We start from the raw sequence: 23,115 nt of genomic DNA, 5'->3' as shown, positions 1-23,115 counted from the left end.
GGTTTCTCCATTATTCTAATTCAATAAAACAACAGTGTCACAGTTAAATGGCCTAAATGGGCCTTTTGGAAAGCTCAGCTGAGTAATTTTTTTTCCAGGTAACGAGTTCTGTGATTAGTCTAACGAGTAGGACAGGTGCGGTGAACACCTGATTTGCTTTCTGCACAAAAAATGCATTCAAAGAATTTCATGATTGCACTATTTCAAATTATTCTAATTCGTTGACCAGCACCTGTATTTATACTAGATAATTTTTGTGTATTAATTTTTCATAGACAAAAGGGACAAAAAAAAAGTGCAAACACTATTAAAGTATAAAATACAAAGGTGCTTTAAAATATTCTTAGAGGGATGCCATAAAAAGCATGTTTGTAATAAAGAATGTCAGTATAAAGAACTTTGTTTTTTGTTTGTCAGGTAATGGTTTTCTTATGACTTTTAAAGAATCACACTCTCTCTGTCAAATCAGATATGAGTGACTTCATATACAGGTCTGGAAAAAATAAGAGACCACATACAAATTATGAGTTTCTTTTATTTTACCAAATTAAAAAACTCTGGAATACAATAAAGAGGAAGATGGATGATCACAAGACATTCAACCAGGCTGCTTGAATATTTTTCATCAGGAGTGACAAACATTTATCCAAAAAGCAGTATGTAAGACTGGTGGGGGTGAACATACCAAAATGCATGAAAATGCGATTAAAAACTAGGGTTATCCCACCAAATATTGATTTCTGATTTATTGTTTTTAAGGCTAAAGTCCTTAAGGGAAAGTCTGTATACTCAGTGGCCATATTTGCAGTGCAGGTGGGCAGTTATTTTCAGTCACGCAAGATCAGGCTCCCATTCTCATGAATGGGGAGAGGGTTGGCTTCCCCACAAGCATGTTCATCTTCTCCACAGTGTTAGCAGTAATCTGATTGGCTCTTTTTGTGACATGGTGGGTTTTTCCATAAACAGGTGCCATGTTGAGCATTAGGAACACTCCCAATCATTTTTCAACCACTCACTGGCCGTTTCAGGGACAGATTTGTTCACACAAAAGACAGATTCAGGTCACGTACAGTTAGGAATATGAATCATCCAAATAGATAAATCCAATCTGAGCAAAAATTTGAATTGATAAATGAGGCTTATAGTAGGAATGTAGTGTTGAATCTATTAGGATTTGATATCTATTCGTTACTTTAGAAAAAAATCTGCTCTGTAGTCTATTTATAGTTGATGGAATTCAAGAACAATTGAGTCAGTATGTGTGTGTGTGTGTGTGTTCCCTCCCCACCAGGCGTGGCCCGGTGAAGCTGGGCATGGCAAAGGTGACCCATGTGGACTTTCCTCCCAAAGAGGTGGTGTCCTACACCAAGGAGACTCAGACGCCCACCATGAACGAGCAAAAAGAGGGTGAGTGCTGGTCATGCAAATGCTTTCAGCACAGCTGCCCTTGCTGCTGACATCATCGTGCTGTACTTTGGCTTCTAGAACACACAGTTTTCCTTTACTACACAGTGTTATTACACAGTTCTTTCATCCACAGATGCTATAGTTGTTGAGTTGTTATTTAGGTCCCCACTACACCATCAGACTCAGTCTATCAGACCCAGAACTGTTCACTTTTAGGTTTTTGCCCTTAATACATTCTATATTGAGGCTTTGTCAAGCTAGTAACAATTCTTATGCCTTTAAACAGTGCGTTTACAAAGGAAATACTACATAGATACTGGACAAAATCATTGAATTAAATGCTGAGAGAAAAATGTATAATCCAGTCCAATCCATTAGCCTAAATTATTATGTAAATGCAGAGGTCAAACCTAAATGTCAGTATTCTAGGCTTAATTACTCTAGGCTTAATATAACAGTGTATCAAACAGACATTTATACACAGTTTACAACTAAAACAAAGCGGTGCCATTGAACTGTCATCATTTATCACCAAGTAATCCAGCTTGGAAAAAAAACAATGCTTAAAAAGTTAAATATATAATATCGGTTTTGTACCAGCACATGACAGTGATATTGTGTAGGGGTGTGACATCACTTTTTTGCTGTTTGTAGCAAAAAAAATAACACACTGCTCTCATTTCTCATTAAATGTCCACTAGAGACATATTCTATCTGTCCAGTATAATTATTTTTACTTTAATCCTGGATATATTGAATACATTCTTAGTACTATGACATGCTGGACCATTGACTTCTAATACAATAAGGTAAAAAAAACACTGTTAGGGGTGTGCCATATCATACTGTGTGCTATATTATTGCCAAATAAAATGTAATATTCTTTTTTTTTTTTTTTTGCTGTAGTGTGTTCTTGAAAAACACCCATGCCGTTTAATGCACCCTCTTAGATATATGTGCCAAAAGTCACAGTTATCTCAGTTATGGTTACATACGTAGCAACACAGTGCGGCGGTTTTCCTGCTGAATTGTGCTGAATTTGGCACAACACCGCCATGTATGTTTACAGGAACTTCTCATCACTAACATAATCTTGTTCTGTGCTCGGGCAAGGATAGTGTGCACACAGGATGCGTGCCGGAATAATGATATTAGTAGGGTGGGGGAAATTTTAGATTCTAAGATGGATCTTGTTTCAGATGTGGATGATTCTGAATCGAATCACAAATGCCAAAAATCTATTCAGACATTCCAACATGTGCACATTTTGCATAATAGGTACGCTTTTAAACCAGTTAGTAAGCTTGTACGATTACATGTTTTAAAGTACACACATTGTTTAGTCTCGAATTTCCCTCATACCTTCCTAAGTCTATGTTCGCGGTCCAGAATCCAGAAAACTACCTATTGTGCCATCCTCCAAACTGTCGAAACAGCGGCTCTGTGCTAAACTCTATGTCTTTCTCTTACTTTCGCTCAGGCTCTCTCTCTCTCTCTCTCTCTCTTAGTCTCACACACAGAAAAGGAAAAGGAATCCAGTAAAGAAGAAAAAGATTGATAATCATTTTAATAATGCATAGCATCGAATCAAATGCTTAGGTGCCTACAGATTCCCAACCTTTGATATTAGTTTATTATTCCACGCTACCTTTATAGCATGCAAAAACCTAGTTCATATTTCTACTTATATACTGGTAGCTAGCTTTGCATCATGTGCTGACATATATTCCTGTCAGAAGTGCAGTGTGGGGCTACTGGGTCTGGTCTGGCTATGGCTATAACCCCTCTGATCAGATGAACTCTTTATGTGTGTGTGTGTGTGTGTGTGTGTGTGTGAACTTGCCTTGGAAGTGATCTGACTTAAGCGAGCACAGAGATGAAAGCTGGGGGAAAATTGCGGGCCCTCGGGAAACATAAGAAGCCAAGGAAAGATTAAACTCTCCCTCATACACCCACACACACACAGCCTTCTTACCCCTACCTACCCCTGCCTAACTGAACGATAGGGTCCCTCTTGCCAATTAGCATTTAGCATGGGGTGGGGGGGGGGCTATGATGTGAAAGAGGGCAGTATAGAAGGAGTGAGGGAGTGGGAGCAGCAGAACAGGAAATTGTAAGAAGATTGTAGGATGATATGAAGAAGTGTGCCGTGCCTTGCTAATGCATGTGAAGCATGTCAACATGTATGTAATTGCAGCTCGTAGCTTTTATGTGGAACTCGGTGCATGTCTTCAAAAAGCTCCATTCACTGTTTGGCTTGTAGTGATCTCCAGGTCCTCATGTCAAGCACATGTTGGAGGGTGGGGGTGAGGGGGCAGTAATTGCTCTAGGGGGGTGTGCGTGCGCGCGTGCGTGAGTACGTTCAAAGTTGTTCAGATAGCACTCTCAGACTAGCTTTGCATGCATTACCAGGCTTTTTGTTAGGGTGAAGGTAGACTCTGTTCCAGCTACGTTTGAGTTCTGAATGGACGTATTGATCTGGTATGGTAATACAATGGAGTAAAGATAGAATGTAGATGAGCAAAATGGCATGTAGATGTAGTGATTACATCAGGCTTTACTAACAGTATGTCATTTTAAACTGTTATTTAAATGTATTTAATTATTTTTAAACAGATTATTAAAGAAAATTAATAATTATTAACCTTCATAAGCCTTTGTTAACCTTTGTATCTGTTATTGAATTTCTTATGCAGAATGTTCACAGATTTTTCTTTATGGTCAGAATATAAATATAAATACAGTAAGAAGGTCCTGGGTTCTAGGCTAATGCATAATTCTATGCAAATAAAATGTAGAGCAACAGCAGTGATTGCAATCGTTCATTGCATTAGTAATTATCTGGCCACCCTTCCAGGTTAAATTGTACCCGCAGAAGTTATTTTATCTTAAACTTGTTCATTTGGGACCAGACACTAAACACAATTATTAAACCGGAATAAAAATTGCACATGTGAAAGCACAATAAAACCCAAGGTTTGTATTAGAGGTAAGCGTGTGAGAAGAACCTTTACTTGATGTTATAGGTGTTTACCAATTTGTAAGTTCACATGCACACACTTCTATTATGGATGAGGTTCTTTATGGAACTAAAAGTTGGGTTTCTGTGGCATAAAGCATAAAGCCATTTGAAACAGGTAACCTATCAGTTACCAGTTATTTTGATGTATTTATTTTTTAGACAGATTATTAAAAAAAATTGAAACAGATAATCTTAACCTGTTATTTGAATGTGTTTAATAATTTTTAGATAGATTATTTGAAAAAACATTTGAAACAGGTAATCTTAACCTGTTATTTCTGTGGCATCAATCATACAAACCGTTTAAAACAGGTAATCTTAACTTAGTATTTTAAAGTATTTAATACTTTTTAGACAGATTATTTGAATAAAAACATTTGAAACAGGTAATCTGAACCTGTTATTTCTGTGGAATCAATTATAAAACCATTTAAAACAGATAATCTTAACCTGTTATTTTAATATTTAATATTGTTTAGAAAGATTATTTGAAAAACCATTTGAAACGGGTAATCTTAATGGGTTATTTTAATGTTTTTAATCATTTTTTAGAAAAAATATTTGAAGAACCATTTAAACTGGTAATCTTAATCTGTCTTTAATAATTGTTTAATAATTTTAGACAGATTATTTATTTAAATTTGTCTACATGTTTTATCTCTGAAGTTAAAAATGTATTGGAGAAGAAAAAAACTAAAAGTAAAAGGAATTCTGTGGCATCAAGCATAAAACCATTTGAAATACCTTTATTTTTATTAATGTCCAGTCATCCTGAATGTGTTGTACTTGTATATTTGCCATATTTTTCATTGTTCACACTTTCTCTCTCTTTCACACTCTCTTTCTTTCCTGGTCTATCTTGCACTCACACCCCCCCCCCCCCCTCCCCTTTATGCTCTGTTTTCTCCTTCTCTCTTGTTAAAGTGTAAGGACGTAAGGACTCTCTCCATGGCATCATAAAAGTGTGTTTAACAGGGCCGATATCTACAGACAACACCACACCGACATTCCCCTCCACCTCTCCTTCCACTGTCCCCACCGCCACTCTGTAATCATTTCATCAACTCTTTCGCTTTCCCCTGTCTTCTCTCTCCTTCGGCATGCCGGCACATAACAAAACGCATTGGGTGACATTGGGAGGCTTTCACGCCTCTCGTCCCTGCCACTCAGAGACATTTCTCTATTTCTCTCTCTCTCTCTTTATTTCTCTTTCTCACTTTTTCACTCTCTTACTCTCACTCTTTCAATTTTTCTCTGATTGAGTGATTTGTGGTGAGCTGTGGAGGCAGTGAGGGGTCCGCTCTCTGAAGGTCAGCGGGTGGTGCCGTACGGAAAGAGAGGGCACTGAGCACTGCTATGCTACGCACACAGACATGGCTGCTGGCGGCTTGGGTTGACACACATGCTGATTAGAGTCCTTGATTTGTACCATTCAGATTCAGTGTCCTTTCTGCAGTCTTTTGTCTGCACTGTACTTGTGCAGTCTTGAGAGAATCTTAAAAGCAGGGCGGCCTAATGGAAGTTAAGGGACGCCGGGCATCTTGAGTCCAAATACTGAATTTAGAGCTTCAGAAACCTAGCTACCTTTCTACAAAATGCATTTTTCATAAGGATGCGAATGCTGTTAACGGAAAGCCTCACCATTCGTTTAGGAAACATACATTTTTCATGCTCACCCCTGAGCTATTCAAATGCACCAGTTGAGTGTGGTGGAGCAACCAATCTTCCAGTGAATGCAGTTCCAAATTGGCTTCCATGTAGCAGTGCTGGCCTGGGCATCATGTGACTGGACTGTCCAATTGCTGAACTGAGCACCACTGTTTGAGATAGGCCTGAGGAATATATCTGCTTTACAAGAACGAATGCACTGATAGCACTTTATCTTTTCCAACACCAATACCGACACTAGATTTTCAGGTATCGATAAAGATGATAAAGTTTGTAGAATTAAGAATTGCCACAATACAGTTACACTTGCATAATTGTAATAAGCATAATAATCCCACATTGATTATATGGACATTCTGCTGGATTCAATCAAGTTATCTACTAAAGCGCATCGCATGTGTCAGAAAATGTGCAATGCTATTGGTGCTCTCTACTGCAGATGCTGTGTGTGAGTGTTAGTAGTGTGAGTGCTAGTAGTACCCCATTTTATATTTATTTTTTGGATTGTAATGTTTGGATCGAATCGTGTTTTCACAACAGACAAACTGCCCCAACTTTTCTGTAGGACTGGACGAGGAGACCATCTCCTTTCAAAAGTCTCTGTACCGTTGTTTTGGTCAAATTTGGTGTAATTACTGTGTTCACACCTTCCCAAATAAATTGCACCAAGGGTAAAAATGAACCAAAATCAAATTTACCTGACTAATAGCAAATCTCAGAGTTGTGGAGCAACCAATCGCACACTGAATGCCGTTGCAAATGGGCTTCATTATAGCAGTGCTGGTCTGGGCATCATGTGACTGGACAGTCTATTTGCTAAACTGAGTCCCAGTCTCTGAGACTGGCCTGAGGGTTATGTCTGCTTCACAAGGTTTCAGAACCATCGTCTGGAACCACGTAACGCTTTTTTTTTTTTCCTTTTTTTTTTTTTGCGAATATGAACTTTAATTAAAGGTGATTGTTTTAATCATCCTCTCTGTAGAGGAGGAGTACTACTCTATTTTAATCACTGGGGCATGTGAGAGGCCTCTCATATGGAGAGCCTCTCTCTAAACTCAGGCACCCTTAACCTAGCACTCAACTGCCACAACCACAAAACTGCCTGCCTTTCGAAATTAGACGTATTGTCTGGGCTTGAATTTATCATTTACGTGAGCATTATCCTCCTTAAAGACATGTGTTTAATCAATCATGAAAAATTAATAATGCACTGGATGCACTGCTCGCTGAGAAATATCTAAGTATATAAAGAATCGTGACGGAAAAGCGCCAATCATTTTAATCCTGTAGGTGTGAAATCGACGCTTGATATATTTGTTCTAAAACATAGCCCTTATTAAACTGTGGAGGCTTGATAGATATATGTACTTGTAAAAGGCGTAAAAAAAGAGGACTATTATGTTATGATGGTTGGTGGTGTATATATGACTAGTGCTGGGTGATCTTAAATGTTGGGATTAATTGAACATTTTACCTAGATTACAATTAATGACTGATAGGAGCAAGAGATCGTTGCATTTAAATTTCAATGAATTATCCAGCCCTAGCTGTCGCATTTTCATGAGGTCCAATCGGTCTTCTACTAAAGGTGTAACCAAAAATGTTTTTTTCTCTTAAATTGCTCAATAAACCATTTGTTTTAGTTAGAGTGTATAGTTTTCTGTATATGATATGGTCAAGCGTTGCATGTTTAAGTGGCTGTTTTTTTTTTTTTTTGCTGTCCAGAAAAAAATACATCTTTTTTTTCTTTTCAGTTTTGTCAAAATTTCATAATAAAGGAGTTAAGAAGGTTTAGAACGTTTTTGCATTTCTACATTACACTAATATGTATTAGGAGTGGGCAATATAGGGTAAAAACATTGTATCATGATATTACCACAGTTCCAATATTTACCATGAATTTAACAAGCACAAATCTATCAGTGATGGCAGAAAACTGCTATTCAAGTACTTTTGTCCATACTTTCATGTATTTAATGCAATAATACTAACTCAAAATATGCTGCTCCTCATCCTACTAAACACAACTTTACCATACAACATTTCTATAATGAAAAGCAATGAAAAACAACTGCATGATATTCACAGTATACTCATAAAAGTATTTTTTGTATCACAATAAAAAAATAATTGCAAAGTGATAAAAATAATAGAAATAATCTCTAATATGTATGTGTTTTTGTGCTGTAAATCAAACATACGCTATGTTGTCCTGCACATTATTGAATAAGAGTTGCAAAACATATTCTCAGTTCAGTTTTCCTGATTTACAAGAGTAAATAAATAGATTTGCAAATACTTCAGTGGCATCTATTTGCATGCCCCTCTGTTTTCCCTGCTTAAAGTGGCGGAGAAGTGCTCCCAGCCCACTTCTTTGTGCCCTCTTTCAATAGTAAAACCCATCCACACGAGCCCTGCACAATTAAGCGCCCCACTATAATCGGAATGCTGGAAAATCCAATTCGGAAAGCGCAGTGCTGAGAGCTGAGGTTTGTTTGCTTAGTCCCCTTTGATAAGTCGAACTGTGGAAGTCAGGTTTTTTTTTCAGGGTCCTCTCTCTGTCTGTTTCACACAGACTCCATGCACCTGCACTGGAGATCAAAGGGCATTAGTCTTGTACTCGAACAACCTCTGGACCCATGGCGCTTTTGCATTAATATATTGTCCTTCCACAAAAGCGGGTGATTACTCCCTGTGTCCCCCTGCCCCCCCGCTCTGCTCCCCCCAAAAGCTTTTATTCCTTAAATGATACAAAAGCGATAATTGGGCTGCTTTGAGATGAGGTGTCGATGGGGAAGGGAATCTGCCATCAGGGTGAATTCTGTTAAATGTTTCTCTCCCTCCCCTCACCCCTCCCCCTTCCCCCAATTTCTCTCTTTCTCTCTCTCTCTCTCTCTCTCTTTCTATCTCTATCTTTCTTTCTGTCAATGTACCTGTCTGTCTCTCTCCCTCTCTCTCTCTCTCTCTTTTCCTTTCTTTCAACTGCTCCCCCCTTACCCCTGTGGGGTCACCAGGATCACTAGCTTTTCTCCAAATGGCCATTTTGGCTGGCAGGTGCATTATACCCTTTATTTTGAGATTGTCTTTCCGCTGCTAATGCCTGGCAGGTTGATTGCTCGGGCCTGGCTGGCAGAGAAAGGGCTGCGGCATGCGCTCGGGCCCGGGACTGAAAGACACTGATTACTGTTTTCCTCTGAGCCTGATTGAGGCCCTTGAAAGGAAAGATTTTAACCTTCTCTCCTCTATCCTTCCCTGACTAAGGGCCCAACGCATTGAGATGGCCTGTGTCATCAGCGCAACTCTGTAAACTCATCAGAACAATCCCTCGTCTTCCTCCTCCTCCTTCTTTTTTCCTTCTCCCCCCTTCTCCCTCAGAGAGCGGGATGAAGACGTTCGTAATGGAAGATCTGACAGATGACATTATCATTTTGATTTTCTCCCGAGGAAGGACGAATCTGGCCTGTGCCGTGGTGTCTGTATAATCACCTGCAGAATGTGGCTAATTTCTTCCTATGTATAATTTACCTTCATTTTGTGCCTCAACGTATTCTAGCTATGTTAACGGATGTTGTTCTGTTCTGATGTTTTTTTTTTGTCTCTTTTTTTTTTTTTGAGCTTACAATAAGCAATGGATGTGTTTCAGATTTTGTATGCATGTGTGTGTGTGTGTGTGTGTGTTTTCTCATTGTAGAAAAGCTTGATGTGGTTTTGTTTGAGCAGTGTGTGGCTTGCCAGCTGGTCAGGGCCACAAGCTGTATTTTGTTGTACATCCTCGCCGTTTGAATAGCAGTCGTAGGACCCCCTGGTGTGCGGGTAATTGCACAGGCTTGTGGTTCCGGCGAGTGTGTTGAGAAGAAGCAGTCAGGCAGAAAACCTCAGTGCCATCTCTATGCCACCTCTCTCACACACACACAATCCCAGTGGAGCCATCTGCCTCACGCACCCCACTCGTCAGCTGGCCCGGCCAATGGCAGAGGTTTAGGGCACCTGCTGCCCGCCCTCCTGCCCTGTCTGACTGTCTGTGTCTGTCTGTCTGTGTGTGTGTCTGTGTTTGTGAGTGTGTGTTGTGCGTATGCGAATGGGTCTGTGTGTGTGTCTGTGTGTTAGAAAGAGTGAGAGAGGATATAGTAGTTCTAACAAGTGTACTCCCTGTTGAATGGTGCGTCTCATTAACCGGCGGGATGCAGGGGGCGAGGACCCCGACTGTGTCCTAACATGTCTTAGTTTGTAATGTGAAGAGAAGCAGCATTGGGAGAGGGGACACTGTGGTGGCAGGGTGGGCTAACTGTGAAGCAAACATATTTTGGAGGTGCTTTGTTGTTCCTTTCTTCAAATGCCAAACTACCATTAACACAGTAACAACTCAGGCATAGTGTCACTTTTCAGAAGGATCTTTGGATCTTCTGCTTTATAGGTGACTGACTTATGACCTCTGCAGCACTTCTATATTAGGATTATTTATTCATAGTTCTTCTTTTGTAGTCAGATCACATGCAGTGGAAGACTGTGTTAGCATCAACCCCCCCCTAGATTTCTTAGTGTCGAAAGTGAGCATTAAAAATGTCACTATATATATTTGTTTTACCTGACTTTGTACTGATTGCTAAAAAGATTTAAATGCTGTCGAAAATGCACATTCATTTTATAAAATGAGTGAAATACACACAAAAACTAAACAATACAAAAATACACTACACTACAATAGTAATACTTGTTAAATATATAGTTTATGAGAATATTAGTTAAACTACTCAAATATCCCACAAACACTACTCTATTGACTACTCTACTCTATTGACATAACTAATACTAAAACTAAAGCTGCGACCCAGCGTTTCAAAACACCAGGCAAGTCTTATGAAAATAGCTCTCATTTTGTGGCAGGACAGATCATTTATTTTATTTTTATACAAGAGTCAGCTATAATTGAATTATTGTAAAATTGTTAGCAGCACTTCAACTCTTTGCTGTTCAGCTAAATAATAATGCAAAAATACTGTTTGGACAGTGCTATATTAAGACCTGCTCATTCATTGTTTCTTCTAAAGTTTGTTAGAAAGAGTTTATCCTGCTTTTGTTGGAGTAACTGTGATTTCGGAGCATTGCTGTGAGGATTTGATTGCATTCAGCCACGTCATCACCAACTCCCTAACTCCTCTCAAAATTTTAAGCATATATTGTGTCAAATATTATGATGAATGGACCAATAGAAATGCTCATAAATGGCTTGGAATAAAATCTTCATACGTGAACTCACTTCACTTGTCCTGTAAAGTTGGCATTTTTGAGACTCAAGATTTTGCTGGACAGAGAAAGATTCATATTTTAAGTTGTTGATTTAATGCCTTGTGCAGTAATGGCTTATTGTCTTCAACAGACGAAGAAGAGGAGGAAGAGCTTGCCCCCGCAGAGCCAGTATCAGAGGTAGAGAAGGAGACTCCTGTGCAGAAACAGGAAGAAGAAGGTAAGGGTTGGTGTATTTGTTCTTGTTTTTACAGCAACTTTTCTTTTTTTATATTCTAAAATATGTGCATTCTGTCTTCACATTATTAATAGGTATTCATATCTAATAGAGTTCATTCTCTTTAACCCCCCTCTCTCTAGCACTCCCTCATGAGCTGACTGAGGAAGAGAAGCTGCAGATCCTGCACTCGGAGGAGTTCATGGACTTCTTTGACCACAGCACTCGTATTATTGAGAGAGCTCTTTCTGAACACGTGGATGTTTTCTTTGACTACAGTGGCCGTGACCTGGAGGAGAAGGAGGGGTAATGAATTTAAATATGTTATGCTTTTCTCTTTTTCCAATATCTGCACAGCTTTCCTGATAGACATACCTTACTGGAAACAAGATGGAATGATCTTAGAAGCCATAAGGCTGCCATAGAAGCAGTTTAAGGATGTTTGAATAGTCTAAAAAAAGTATTCCTGCACATTAAGAAATATCAGCATTTGGGCAGCATTTAGAGCTTAATTGTTTTGTTTTATGATGAATTTGGTAAGAAACATGCCTGAATCAGCACATACTTTAAAATTAATCTTTAGTGTATGAGCTAAACCTGTTTTAAACATTCCTCAAAATGTTACAAATAAATAAATTGGGTTGTCTCACTCTTTCAGTGAGATGCAGGCTGGAGCGAAGCTGTCTCTTAATAGACAGTTTATGGATGAACGCTGGTCCAAGCACAGAGTGGTCACCTGCCTGGATTGGTCCCCACAGGTATGTGACTTACAGAACAAAACGCAGCCAGAGCTCTGTAGGATTTTATGTGTTTTTTCTTTGATTTTGGTAATGTAGAGACCCAGGATGCAAATTTGAGGCTTAAAATGTTATTCAAATATTAGGACCAAATACAAACATACAAAATAACCAAAAAAATCTACATTTTGGGCGGGAGAATAGAATTTGTAAGTACCTTTATAGGGCCTTAGTCATCTTGAAAAACTGTGTCAGGGTAAAGAACACCTGCACCATGATGTTATTTTTTGTCAGTCTCAGTTTATGAGAAAGGTCATGTGGGTCCTGTGGTGCCATTTTTAATTATTCGTCGACTCTAAAACGCGGGGTATAAGGGCTGCCCAGGGTGTGCGTGTTTGTTGACTTGAGCCCTTCAACATTTGTCCCAATCGGCACTTAACCACATCTGTATCCCATTCTGATTCAGCACCTTTGATATCGAGGCTCAAGCGCTAAAGGAAAGAGCAGTCACAATAAACGTGTCCCTGCTTAAACAGTCATCACCAATTGCATCACTGCACTTGCAATTAGGTAAGACTTGAAGAGAAAAAATGTGACCGGTGCCCCTGTGAATGTTCAATGTGATTTTTCACACATAGCACACATGTCTGCAAGACTGTTATATAATAATAATTAATAGCCATTGAAATAGCCATTGAAAAAGCTTCTGAAATACTGTATTAAAAAAAGTACAGTATACGTTTAAAGCAGTATATTCATTTACTTTTACTTTAATCTTACTTACTTTTCTAGACTTACTAATAATAAGTTTTGGGTGTGACAGTGCCTCATACCACATTTGAAGTTCGTTTTATTGCTTTCCAGCTCACCAGTTTAAACCTCAAGATAAATGTCACATTTATTCGCTGATGATGTAATGAAAATTGCTTTTTGCGCTGTCAAAACAGAAGCCCAGCGCTGAAGCTCGCAGGCATTGCATCTAGTTATGTGTAATCGGCTCAATGTGTTCTGGTGCTTTCTCAATTTCACTCCAGCGAGCAGATGTATACAATCTAAACAGACATGTATTATTGTTTTAGCTGCCGTGGTTTCTCCAGAGGCTGAAATCTGTGCTTTGGTAAATCATGGCTGAGGTGGAATGATTAAGTTTCTCTGTGTGCTGCTCTGCATTGTGATATGTAAAGTCTAAATGACTTCTGGCACTGGTTGCACACCGAAAGCCATTTGTCACCCCCGCAGATTGTTCAGAGCTTTTGTGTCTGTGTGTCTTTCTGTACTTTGTGCTTTCCTGACAAACTGTAATCATTTATTGTGCATTAGGAGAAGCTGAGGTGAGCACTTTTTCTTCTTTGCGGGCAAAGTTGTAGAGATGTAGTTTTGTTAGTTTTTCTTTCTGCAGTGGCTTTGGCATTTTTAGACATTTAGGCATATTTGTTTAAGTATAACTTACAAATACAGAGTGTCTGAACGTCCTAAAAAGTATGATTGACTAATAAATAGTACTTATTATTAAATTGTCTTGCACTTATGAGGTATAGGCAGATTTAACACTTTTCATCAATGGTACAGTACTGATTAGTACTTTATAATGTCTTGACGAATAAGCACTGGCGAAGACATTATTAATCATTACAATTTGTGTAACTCGTGTCTGAATTTATTATTATTTACAACATTCTTATATGTTCCTAAATTTGGATGTCTAGGTGTCTAGGTGTCAGTTAATAGTTAGTTTAGCCATTTAACAGTATTTATTACTGTGGTAAGTGCTTTTATTTGTGGAACTTACTATAAAATGCTACCCAGATGTGGAATTTTTATGTTTATTAAAAAAAAAAGAAAAAAAAAATTGAAATGCTGCCCTCCCTTCAGCTACTAATGCCCACTCTCCATGACTCATATTATCGGTATGCTAAATATTTGCTCTTATTATTACCATCATTAATTAGCCATGATTATTATGTTAGTTATTTTTGCCATCACGACTGTGGTTATATCAGTACACCTGAGCATATTAACTGTTTTATGTGATGCTACAACTATTTTAGCAGTTAAAAATAGTTTGTTTGAGGAGAGTGGGCGCCTATATGCCACTCTCGTCTTACTGGCTTACTTACAGTATTTTATAAATTGTTTTATTTTTTTTGTAACTGATATATTTAAAGCTTTGAGTTGTAAAAAGCACCAAACAAGTAGATGCGGTTTGATTTTATATGATTTTATTTAAGGTCTCTTATTTATTATGTTTGATTGCATTGAACTAATATTATGTACGGTAGTATAAAATAAATAAATACAGAGACTTACAGATACTTTAGAGTGCCTATTTATAACATTTAGTAGGGGTATAATATTTGTGGAAATCAACATTAAATTGAACATATTAAAGTTAAATATTCCACCTTAATTAACATACATTAAGCTTTATTAACTCTTTTAGGGAGTACTAAAGCTCTTGGGGGAAAAAATAAGAGACCACTGGAACCTCTGGAATATAATCAAGAGGAAGATGGATGATCACAAGCCATCATACCAAGCTGAACTGCTTGAACTTTTGCACCAGGAGTGGCATAAAGTTATGCAAAAGCAGTGGAAAACATTCCAAAATGCATGTGATTAAAATCCAGGGTTATTCCAGCAAATATTGATTTCTGAACTCTTAAAACTTTATGAATATGCACTTGTTTTCTTTGCATTATTTGAAAGCTCTGCATCTTTTTTATTATTAAAGTCATTTTCTGCAAATAAATGCTCTACATTTAAAAAAATAAGTATTTTTATTTGGAATTTGGAAGAAATGTCTATAGTTTTTAGAATAAAACAAAAATTTTCATTTTACTCAAACATAAACCTATAAATAGCAAAATCTGATAAACTGATTCAGAAACTGAAGTGGTCTCATATTTTTTTCCAGAGCTGTTTGTCTATATTTAAATTCAGTTGTTAAATATATTAATTTAATCTTTGGCCTGCAGACATCCTGTATTCAGCAATATTAAAAGGGAACATGTACGACACTGCTTAAACCACTGCTTCACATTAAGAATCTTAACCTTCAACATGTAGAGAGAGAGAGAGAGAAGGGGGGAAAAACCTGAACAAGTCTGAGCAGTAGCCAGGGGCAGTGCTTCCCAGCAGCTCTGCAGCTCTGCCGCCATGCTTTAGCTCACTCTTAGCTCATTTAGTAGTCTGCAGGCTGAGTATTACACCGCTGCACGCTAGCCTCTATTCACCATCGCTGCTGAGAGAAAAGTTTCCCTGTAATAAATCTTGTTGAAGCAGGGCGGTGACGCGTTCTGCCTGGCATCCACACACTCAGACCGCAGTAGGAGGGAAGGGAAGAAGTGCCCGAGGGGTTGTGTGTGTGTGTGTGTTTGTGTCTGCTCTGTGCGTTTTAATGCTTCTCTGTGTCTGCAGTATCCCGAGCTGCTGGTTGCCTCTTACAACAACAACGAGGAGGCTCCTCACGAGCCTGACGGAGTGGCCCTGGTCTGGAACATGAAGTATAAGAAAACTACGCCGGAGTACGTCTTTCACTGCCAGGTAGAGGAGGAAGTGCCCACCTTTCAAAAATCAGCACCTCGCAAATACCACCCCTGAAAAACACACACACAAGCACCCTATAAAACACCTTCACACAAATTACAACATCTCTGTCTCGCTCTCTCTCTTTTATATTCTCACACTATTACTCTTGTGCTCTCCATTACTTTCACATTCTTACTCTACTGCTCTCGCACTTGAATTTTCACTCTCTGTCACTGTCTTATTCTTGCGCTCTCTCTCTCTCTGTTCTCACACTCTTACTCTATTGCTCTCACACTCGATTTTTTTCTCTCTTTCACTGTCATTCTTTTTTCACACATTCTATTAATCTCTTACTCTGTTGCTCTCGCTCTCTGGCTCTATTACTCTCGCTCTCTGGCTCCATTACTCTCACACGCTTACTCTGTTGCTCTCTCTCTCTCTCTCTCTCTATCTCTCTATCTCTCTATCTCTCTATTACTCACACTTTCTCTGTTTCTCTTGTTCTTTCTTGATATTATTTTCTCCCTTGCTGTCTTACTCAAGCGCTCTCTCTCTCACTCTCACACTCTTACTCTATTGCTCTCGCTCTCTATTTTTTTCTCTCTCACTGTCTTATTCTTGCGCTCTCTCTCTCTCTCTGTTCTCACACTCTCTTACTCTATTGCTCTTGTACGCTATATTCTTTTTTCTCTCTCTTTCTCATTATTACTCATACTCTTGCTCTGTTGCTCTCACACTCTCTAGATATTTTATTTTTTCTTTCTCTCAATGTCTTACTTTTGTGCTCTCACTCTCTCTCTCTATTACTTTCACACAGGTACTCCTGCACTTTTTCTCTCTCTATTACTCTCACACTCTTACTCTATTGCTCTCGCACACTCTTAATTTTTTATTCTCTTTCTCACTGTCTTACTCTCCTGTCTTACTCTCCTGTTCTCTCTCTCACTCTCTCTCATTGTCTTTCTCTCATGCTCTCTGTATCTTGCTCTGTCTCTCAATGCTTTGCTCTCTCTTTTTCTCTGATACATGCTCTCTTTCTCCTGCGCTCTCTTCTCTTCTCTTTCTCTTGGTTTTTCTCTGTTTTTATTGCTATCACGCTTTCTCACTCTCTTGCATGCACCCTTACACTCTCTTTTGAGCTCTCTTGCTCCCTTACTTGATCTCACTTTTGCCCTTTTCTCTTTATCTTTCTCTCATTGTGTCTTGTTCTCTGCCCTTTTGATCTCTCTCATGCTCTCTCTTGATATATCTTGTGCATTCTCTTAACTTTTTTGTTGCTCTTTACATATTTACTGACCTGAAAATGGACTGACTTTTCTCCCAGCTTGAGCTCAAACTCCCAAACAATACATACAATTATTCATAAAGTAATATGAAGCCTCTGATGTCTCAGTTGAGATATCTCAAGCAAACTGGTCACTTTTGAGAAGTCAAGCTCTGTTGGTTAGAAAGAAAAAAAGAGTTAAATTAGAGAAGCATGAACCTGTGCAGTGTCCTCCTCGAGCTCTGACACTCTTTAGGCACTACATTGGTGTACCTAGAAAATGTAAATGCATAGCTGAGTTGAAATTTCCACTGGCTGCACAAGTTTAAGCTCTACTGTCTTAGTTCTCTCTCTCTCCCTCTGTGTGTGTGCGCCCTGAGGTGGTCTGCTGTGGACAGACTGAGTAGAACCACATGTGCTGGCTTCCAGAGCAGATACACGGCTCACACACTCTACACAGACCGAGGAAAAACTCCATACATGTATAAGTGTGAACTTGCCCCCCTCCTTCTTAAATAGTGTGTGTGTGTGATGGAGAAAATGAGATTGAGGTGGAAAATTTTTTTTTTTCTCCTAAAATTTGGGATAAGTCTGTCTTCCTTCACTGTGTCTAGCTTGGCACAGTGCACACAGGGTGTATAATAAAGGCGTGTTGGGTAGATGGTGCAGAATTATGTTGGATGCAGTGGGAGTTTATTTGTGTAGCTGAGAGACAGTCAGACAGTCGGTCACTCAGTGAAAAATCGCTGTGATGCCACTGGACATTTTCCAGTGCAGAAAGCAAGTCCATCTCTTAAGGATGACCAATATTCACTCATGCATGCATGTTCTTGTCCAGCTGCCCTTTCATTTGTTCACTTATGAATATGTTTGTGCATCAAATGGAATAATCCTCTCAGTTCAGTGTGTACTGTATAATAGGATGCACACAGTCAGAGCTGTCATTGTTTGTATGCTGGGATGGAGTGATTTCATCACAAAGAATTATGGTATTATTTAAGAAAACACATTTCATGATTTCTTTATGTGTTTAGAAGGAATAAATCCATGTAAGATTAGGCCAATGGCCTCCAGTCTTGCTCATGGAGAAATACCTACTTTTATAAACTAATAGCAGCTTTTAAAAACTTTAAAATAGGGCTTTGGAATATACTGTTTCTGTATCAACATCACAATGTGGGTATGTGCAATAGCCACAGTGCAGGACAAGCAAAGCATGTAATTTTTTTTTCCTGCTTGAAACAAAAGAAATTTTTTTTTTAGAAAAAACACTTAAATATTTTTGTTATCTATGATATGATATCTGCCAAATATGATTTATTTTTACTCCAGTCTTGGACACACACAGTTCATTATTCTTAATATCATGATGTTGGATGACTGATATCAATTGAAAATCCCCAAAAACCTATAGCAATGGAGCAATATTCCAAAAGCTGTACAGTCTTTAAATCTGTTCTGTGCACTTTTAAAAATAAAAGTGCTTTAATAATATTTTGCTTTAATTATGCCAATTAAACTCTTTACACACACAGGTGCTTATTTATGGAACCCAGAGTGGTTCTTCTATGGCAGTGGTCAAAGAACTATTTGGAGCACATTTGGTAGTGATTTTAGAACTGGAATATTATTTACTGTTCTTTTGGTTCTGGTTAAAACTGTTGTAAACTATCGTAAACTTTTGTTATGTCTTCCTTGTCATATGCACTGCTGTGTCTCAAAGTTACGATAATAGAACTTTAGTAGATTGAAATCAGAATTTAGTATATTTACGTTTAAGTAAAAAATAAAAAAATGGCATAATTTGTTCTTTAGCCTTAATATTTTGGCATACCAAAATAAAAAAAAAAGTATTATCATAGACTATTTAATCTCAGTGAACACTAATCGAGAATTAATCTAGAGCTTTTATTATTGGTAGAATGCACTAGGGCTGCGGCGATTAGTCGATATAATCGACAATGTCGATTTAAATTTAATTCTCGACTAATTGTTAATTTGTACCAGTACCGAGTAAATGACTCACTCACACTCAACTTAGTGTCTCTCTGCACAACAGAGGACATATTTACTCACTACTTATCAATACTTTCCACGTTTAAACAACATCTAGACATTTAAATGCCTTTTAAATCTCATGATCAGCGGTTTCTAACGTTATTAGAGATGGAGGTTCAGATTAGTCAATTACCACAAGTCATTACTTGCAGCTTTAAAATGCACAGAGTTTTAGTCATCTGGCCTTTTCTGTAGCATTTCTGTAGCGTTTAACTCCGCACCAAACCACATGCATCAAAACTTCCCATACAACTCCTATAAATGTACTTTCAATGGTGGTGCACTATATTTGCATGCAATTTCTTGTAGAACTGTGTGGTTTGGGACACAGCCTACCATTACACAAGATATTATAGTAGGTCATCCATAAGTCATGGATGAGACAAAAAATATAAATATATTTCTTTGGCATTTTGAATAGTAAGGTTATGGACTGTGTTGCATTGGTAATGAAATGAATGCACTTTATCTCTTTCTCTCCTTTTTTCTCCCTCCCTCCTCTCTCAGTCTGCAGTGATGTCAGCGGCATTTGTTAAATTCCATCCTAACCTGGTGGTAGGTGGTACATATTCAGGACAGATTGTGCTGTGGGACAATAGGAGTAACAAGCGGACCCCCGTCCAGAGGACCCCGCTCTCCGCCTCTGCTCACACGGTACGGTTGCATACATCATCAAAAGAGCTGTATAGCAGGAGACTGCTATGCATTAGGATTGCCTGTTGATTACAGCAGTAGCTCCCACACAGCGCATGAATCATACAGAAAGCCTTATTCATATACATAGCCATTCTGTGCAGGTGTTCTCTGAGCCATATGCTCCGCGTAATGGATTGCAGTGAAAATGAGGTGAGGTAGTGTTCTCTAGAGAGAGAAAGAATGCTCATCATCTCAGGCACATCCAAAATCAGTAAACATGTAAAACAAATCTATGCTTATATATACAAAGAATTCTCTGGAAACTAGAAGCACTAGTGGAAAAAGAAGTGTGTTTCAAATTGTATGGCTTTTTATATATTTTTTATTCTCCTTAAAGTCTGTGGAGCCTACACCAGTTATGTAATAGTCTTGCTTTAGACTTCAGGGATACGGCGTAGCAGGGATGCACTGGATATTTGGCAACCGAAAATATTTAATAAAATTTGCTTCCAAAAAACACTTGCTTGGTGTTCGTTGTTAGGGCGCACCTGATTATGAGGCGCACTCTCAATGAAAGTCTATTTTCTGGTCTTCTTTCATACATAAGATACACTGGATTATAAGGAGCATTTTAAGAGACACTATAAGAAACTTATAATTCAGCAGGTCTTTCTTTGGGGGGGTAACTAAGTAAAGTAAAGCTAAGCTAAGTAAACAAAACTGTAATAAAAAAGACTCTTCAAACGAGTGCAGGAGGTTAATTTACACAGATATCTCTCCTGGAAACTGTTTATTTATGTAAGTAAAGTGCATTGGTTTATGTACAGTAAGCTTAGATTACCACGCTCTAAGGCCTAGCATTAGCAGCTAACCGCTCCAGGAATGCTAATACTACTCCAGACCCAGTGCTGAAGAACTAAACTAAAAAAATCCTTTATAACACTGTACTTCTGTGGAGTGGCTTTACTGCTCCTTACAACCTGACTGATAAAATTCATACATAAGATACACTGGATTAAAAAGTGCACTGACAATGTTTGGGGAAAGTTAAAGGATTTTAGGTGTGCCTTATAGTGCGAAAAATACAGTGAAAAGACAATCATTTATACAGAACAATGACTCATTTGCTAATTTTTTTTAGGGTTTCTTTTAGCATGGATGGCGCTTTACTGGATTCAAAGACAGAAAATGTTAAAATTGAATAAAAAAATTAAAAAATGACAGAAGGTATCCCTACAGCCACAGAGGAGCGAGATCTCTGACCTCTGTAAACAACTCTGTGAATAATCCAGCTCAGAAAAACAGTTATCTAGCATCGTACCAAAACCACTTTAGCCCAAACTGAGGCTGGCTGTTATGTCTGTTAAAAAAAGCTGAAATAAATGAAAACCTGTGAAAGATAATGCTTTATATTCTGCCTTCTGACAAAAGTTATATATATTATTGGGGTTTTGGACAGTAATTTTCTTTTTGTTGCTTCAGTAATACAGTGTAATTTGACCAATTTTATAATAATCAGATATGCAGAACTAACTTACTCTTGTTATTAATTTTATTAAGTGTTATTCTTTTTTTTTATATATACCCTCACTGATATCTCTCCCTTTTTATCTCCTCAGCATCCAGTGTACTGTGTAAATGTTGTTGGCACTCAGAATGCTCACAACCTGATCAGCATCTCCACTGATGGTAAAATGTGCTCCTGGAGTTTGGACATGTTGTCCCAGCCACAGGTACCCAAAATTTAATTTCCTTTTTAACCACATCTTTGCTATGTAGAAATAATTATACACACAACATACAGTTCTCCTAGTTGCCACCCACCTTTCCTATGTGTCGATATGAATCACTCTTATGATGTTTTTTGAGAAGTGTTAGTGGGGAAATGTACAATGAGTGATCAGGGGGGAAAGGTCTGTGGGAAGTGGTTTAGAGGTGCTCCTGGACTTGGAAAGCAACTCACTTAAATAGAATCAGTCTCAGCTCATTTTGTAATGTATTTTTTTAACGTGTGAATAGCATTACTTTTACTGTGTCATTCCAAACATTTCGCCAAACCACAATGTCAGACGTTAAGCATTTATGAAGTGTTAGCTGAAGTTACATCATCCATTCAGAAACTGTCAAGAGAGCTTATTTACTGTGCTGTGGGCATTTTGTGCGCTGACGTCACCCTCTCACACTCTCCCTCTCTCTCTCTCTCTCTCTCTCTCTCTCTCTCTTTTTCTCTCCTGCAGGACAGTATGGAGTTGGTGTTTAAGCAGTCTAAGGCAGTAGCCGTCACTTCCATGTCCTTCCCTCTGGGTGATGTCAATAACTTTGTGGTGGGCAGTGAAGACGGATCGGTCTACACAGCCTGTCGGCATGGCAGGTATATTAAAAAAGAATGCAATTACCACAACAGTACTATTCTGGGGTACTACAATTCCCACAATACCAGATACAGCATTTTCTTGTTAAAAGCTTAGAGCTTAAGGCTTCTGGAGGGAACGAGAGCTTGTAAAAATTTTGTTTGGTTCCCATGAGTTCCCATAGTTTAGTGCGCCGGCCACGTTTAAGGCTAGTAAACTCGGCTAAAGGGGTTAATTAGCTTTACCGGTGAAACGGCTAACCCGCGAATCTAGCGGTGGATTCAACCTGTCAAGTCTTACTTTACATAGAGTACAGGCGAAAACACTGGAAAATAACTTAAAACACTGTTAAATGTACTACTTTCATAAACACAGGCAGCAATTTTATCAACTGAAACATTTTATCAACTGAAACAAATAGAAGCGGTAATTGAAAGAGAAAAAACGGTAACTAGCTCAAACCATGGGCAAAAATAGCATTTTTTCACAGTGCTGCTTTAAGAACAGGGAAATACTGTTGGTACACAATAAAAAAATAAATAATGGGCTGACATTGAGTCAGCTACTTAATATGCTGTTTATGCCACTACTGTATGCTGGCTATAGTTGTTTACAAGTTCTCAATAGTTCCAAATTTGTATTATTTTTTTTATTCTGATTGATACAGTAGCTTAATGTTCCAGAAGTGCTGTTGATCTACTTTAAAAGGCACACTCATATGCTCACATGGCATCCGTATTCATAAGTGGATGCAGAAGTCATTTGTGCATTAGAGGTAAAACAGTAACATGTCTGTTGACAAAAGCATATCCCGGATTTACCCGAGTGGTAAGTGGGTAATATTTCTGCAGCGTGTGGATGGTGTCATATTCAGAGCCGTTCAGAGGCAGTCAGAGCAGTGGAGTTTAGTCAGTGAGCTGTTAAGCTGTGTGCTTGTCAGTGATTGAGAGAGCTGCAGTGTTTCCACTTCATTTATGATGCTA

General features: G+C 38.4%; 1 protein-coding gene across 4 annotated transcripts in view; it reads left to right on the top strand.

The window, feature by feature from the left end:
- The window catches only part of dync1i2a (dynein, cytoplasmic 1, intermediate chain 2a), a 40,989-nt gene that overhangs the window by 14,145 nt on the left and 3,729 nt on the right, over window positions 1-23,115 (top strand). For all 4 annotated transcript variants that reach the window (XM_007253517.4, XM_007253516.4, XM_007253515.4 and 1 more), the window contains 8 exons: window positions 1,292-1,407; window positions 11,475-11,561; window positions 11,702-11,864; window positions 12,217-12,316; window positions 15,713-15,838; window positions 19,653-19,799; window positions 21,401-21,514; window positions 22,019-22,152. In XM_007253517.4, the coding sequence (XP_007253579.3) occupies window positions 1,292-1,407; window positions 11,475-11,561; window positions 11,702-11,864; window positions 12,217-12,316; window positions 15,713-15,838; window positions 19,653-19,799; window positions 21,401-21,514; window positions 22,019-22,152 (987 nt within the window). The remainder of the gene's footprint in view (window positions 1-1,291; window positions 1,408-11,474; window positions 11,562-11,701; window positions 11,865-12,216; window positions 12,317-15,712; window positions 15,839-19,652; window positions 19,800-21,400; window positions 21,515-22,018; window positions 22,153-23,115) is intronic.

Source organism: Astyanax mexicanus, chromosome 11, assembly GCF_023375975.1.
Source record: "Astyanax mexicanus isolate ESR-SI-001 chromosome 11, AstMex3_surface, whole genome shotgun sequence".
Taxonomy (NCBI): Eukaryota; Metazoa; Chordata; class Actinopteri; order Characiformes; family Acestrorhamphidae; genus Astyanax; species Astyanax mexicanus.
This window is presented reverse-complemented; position numbering and strand designations above follow the sequence as displayed.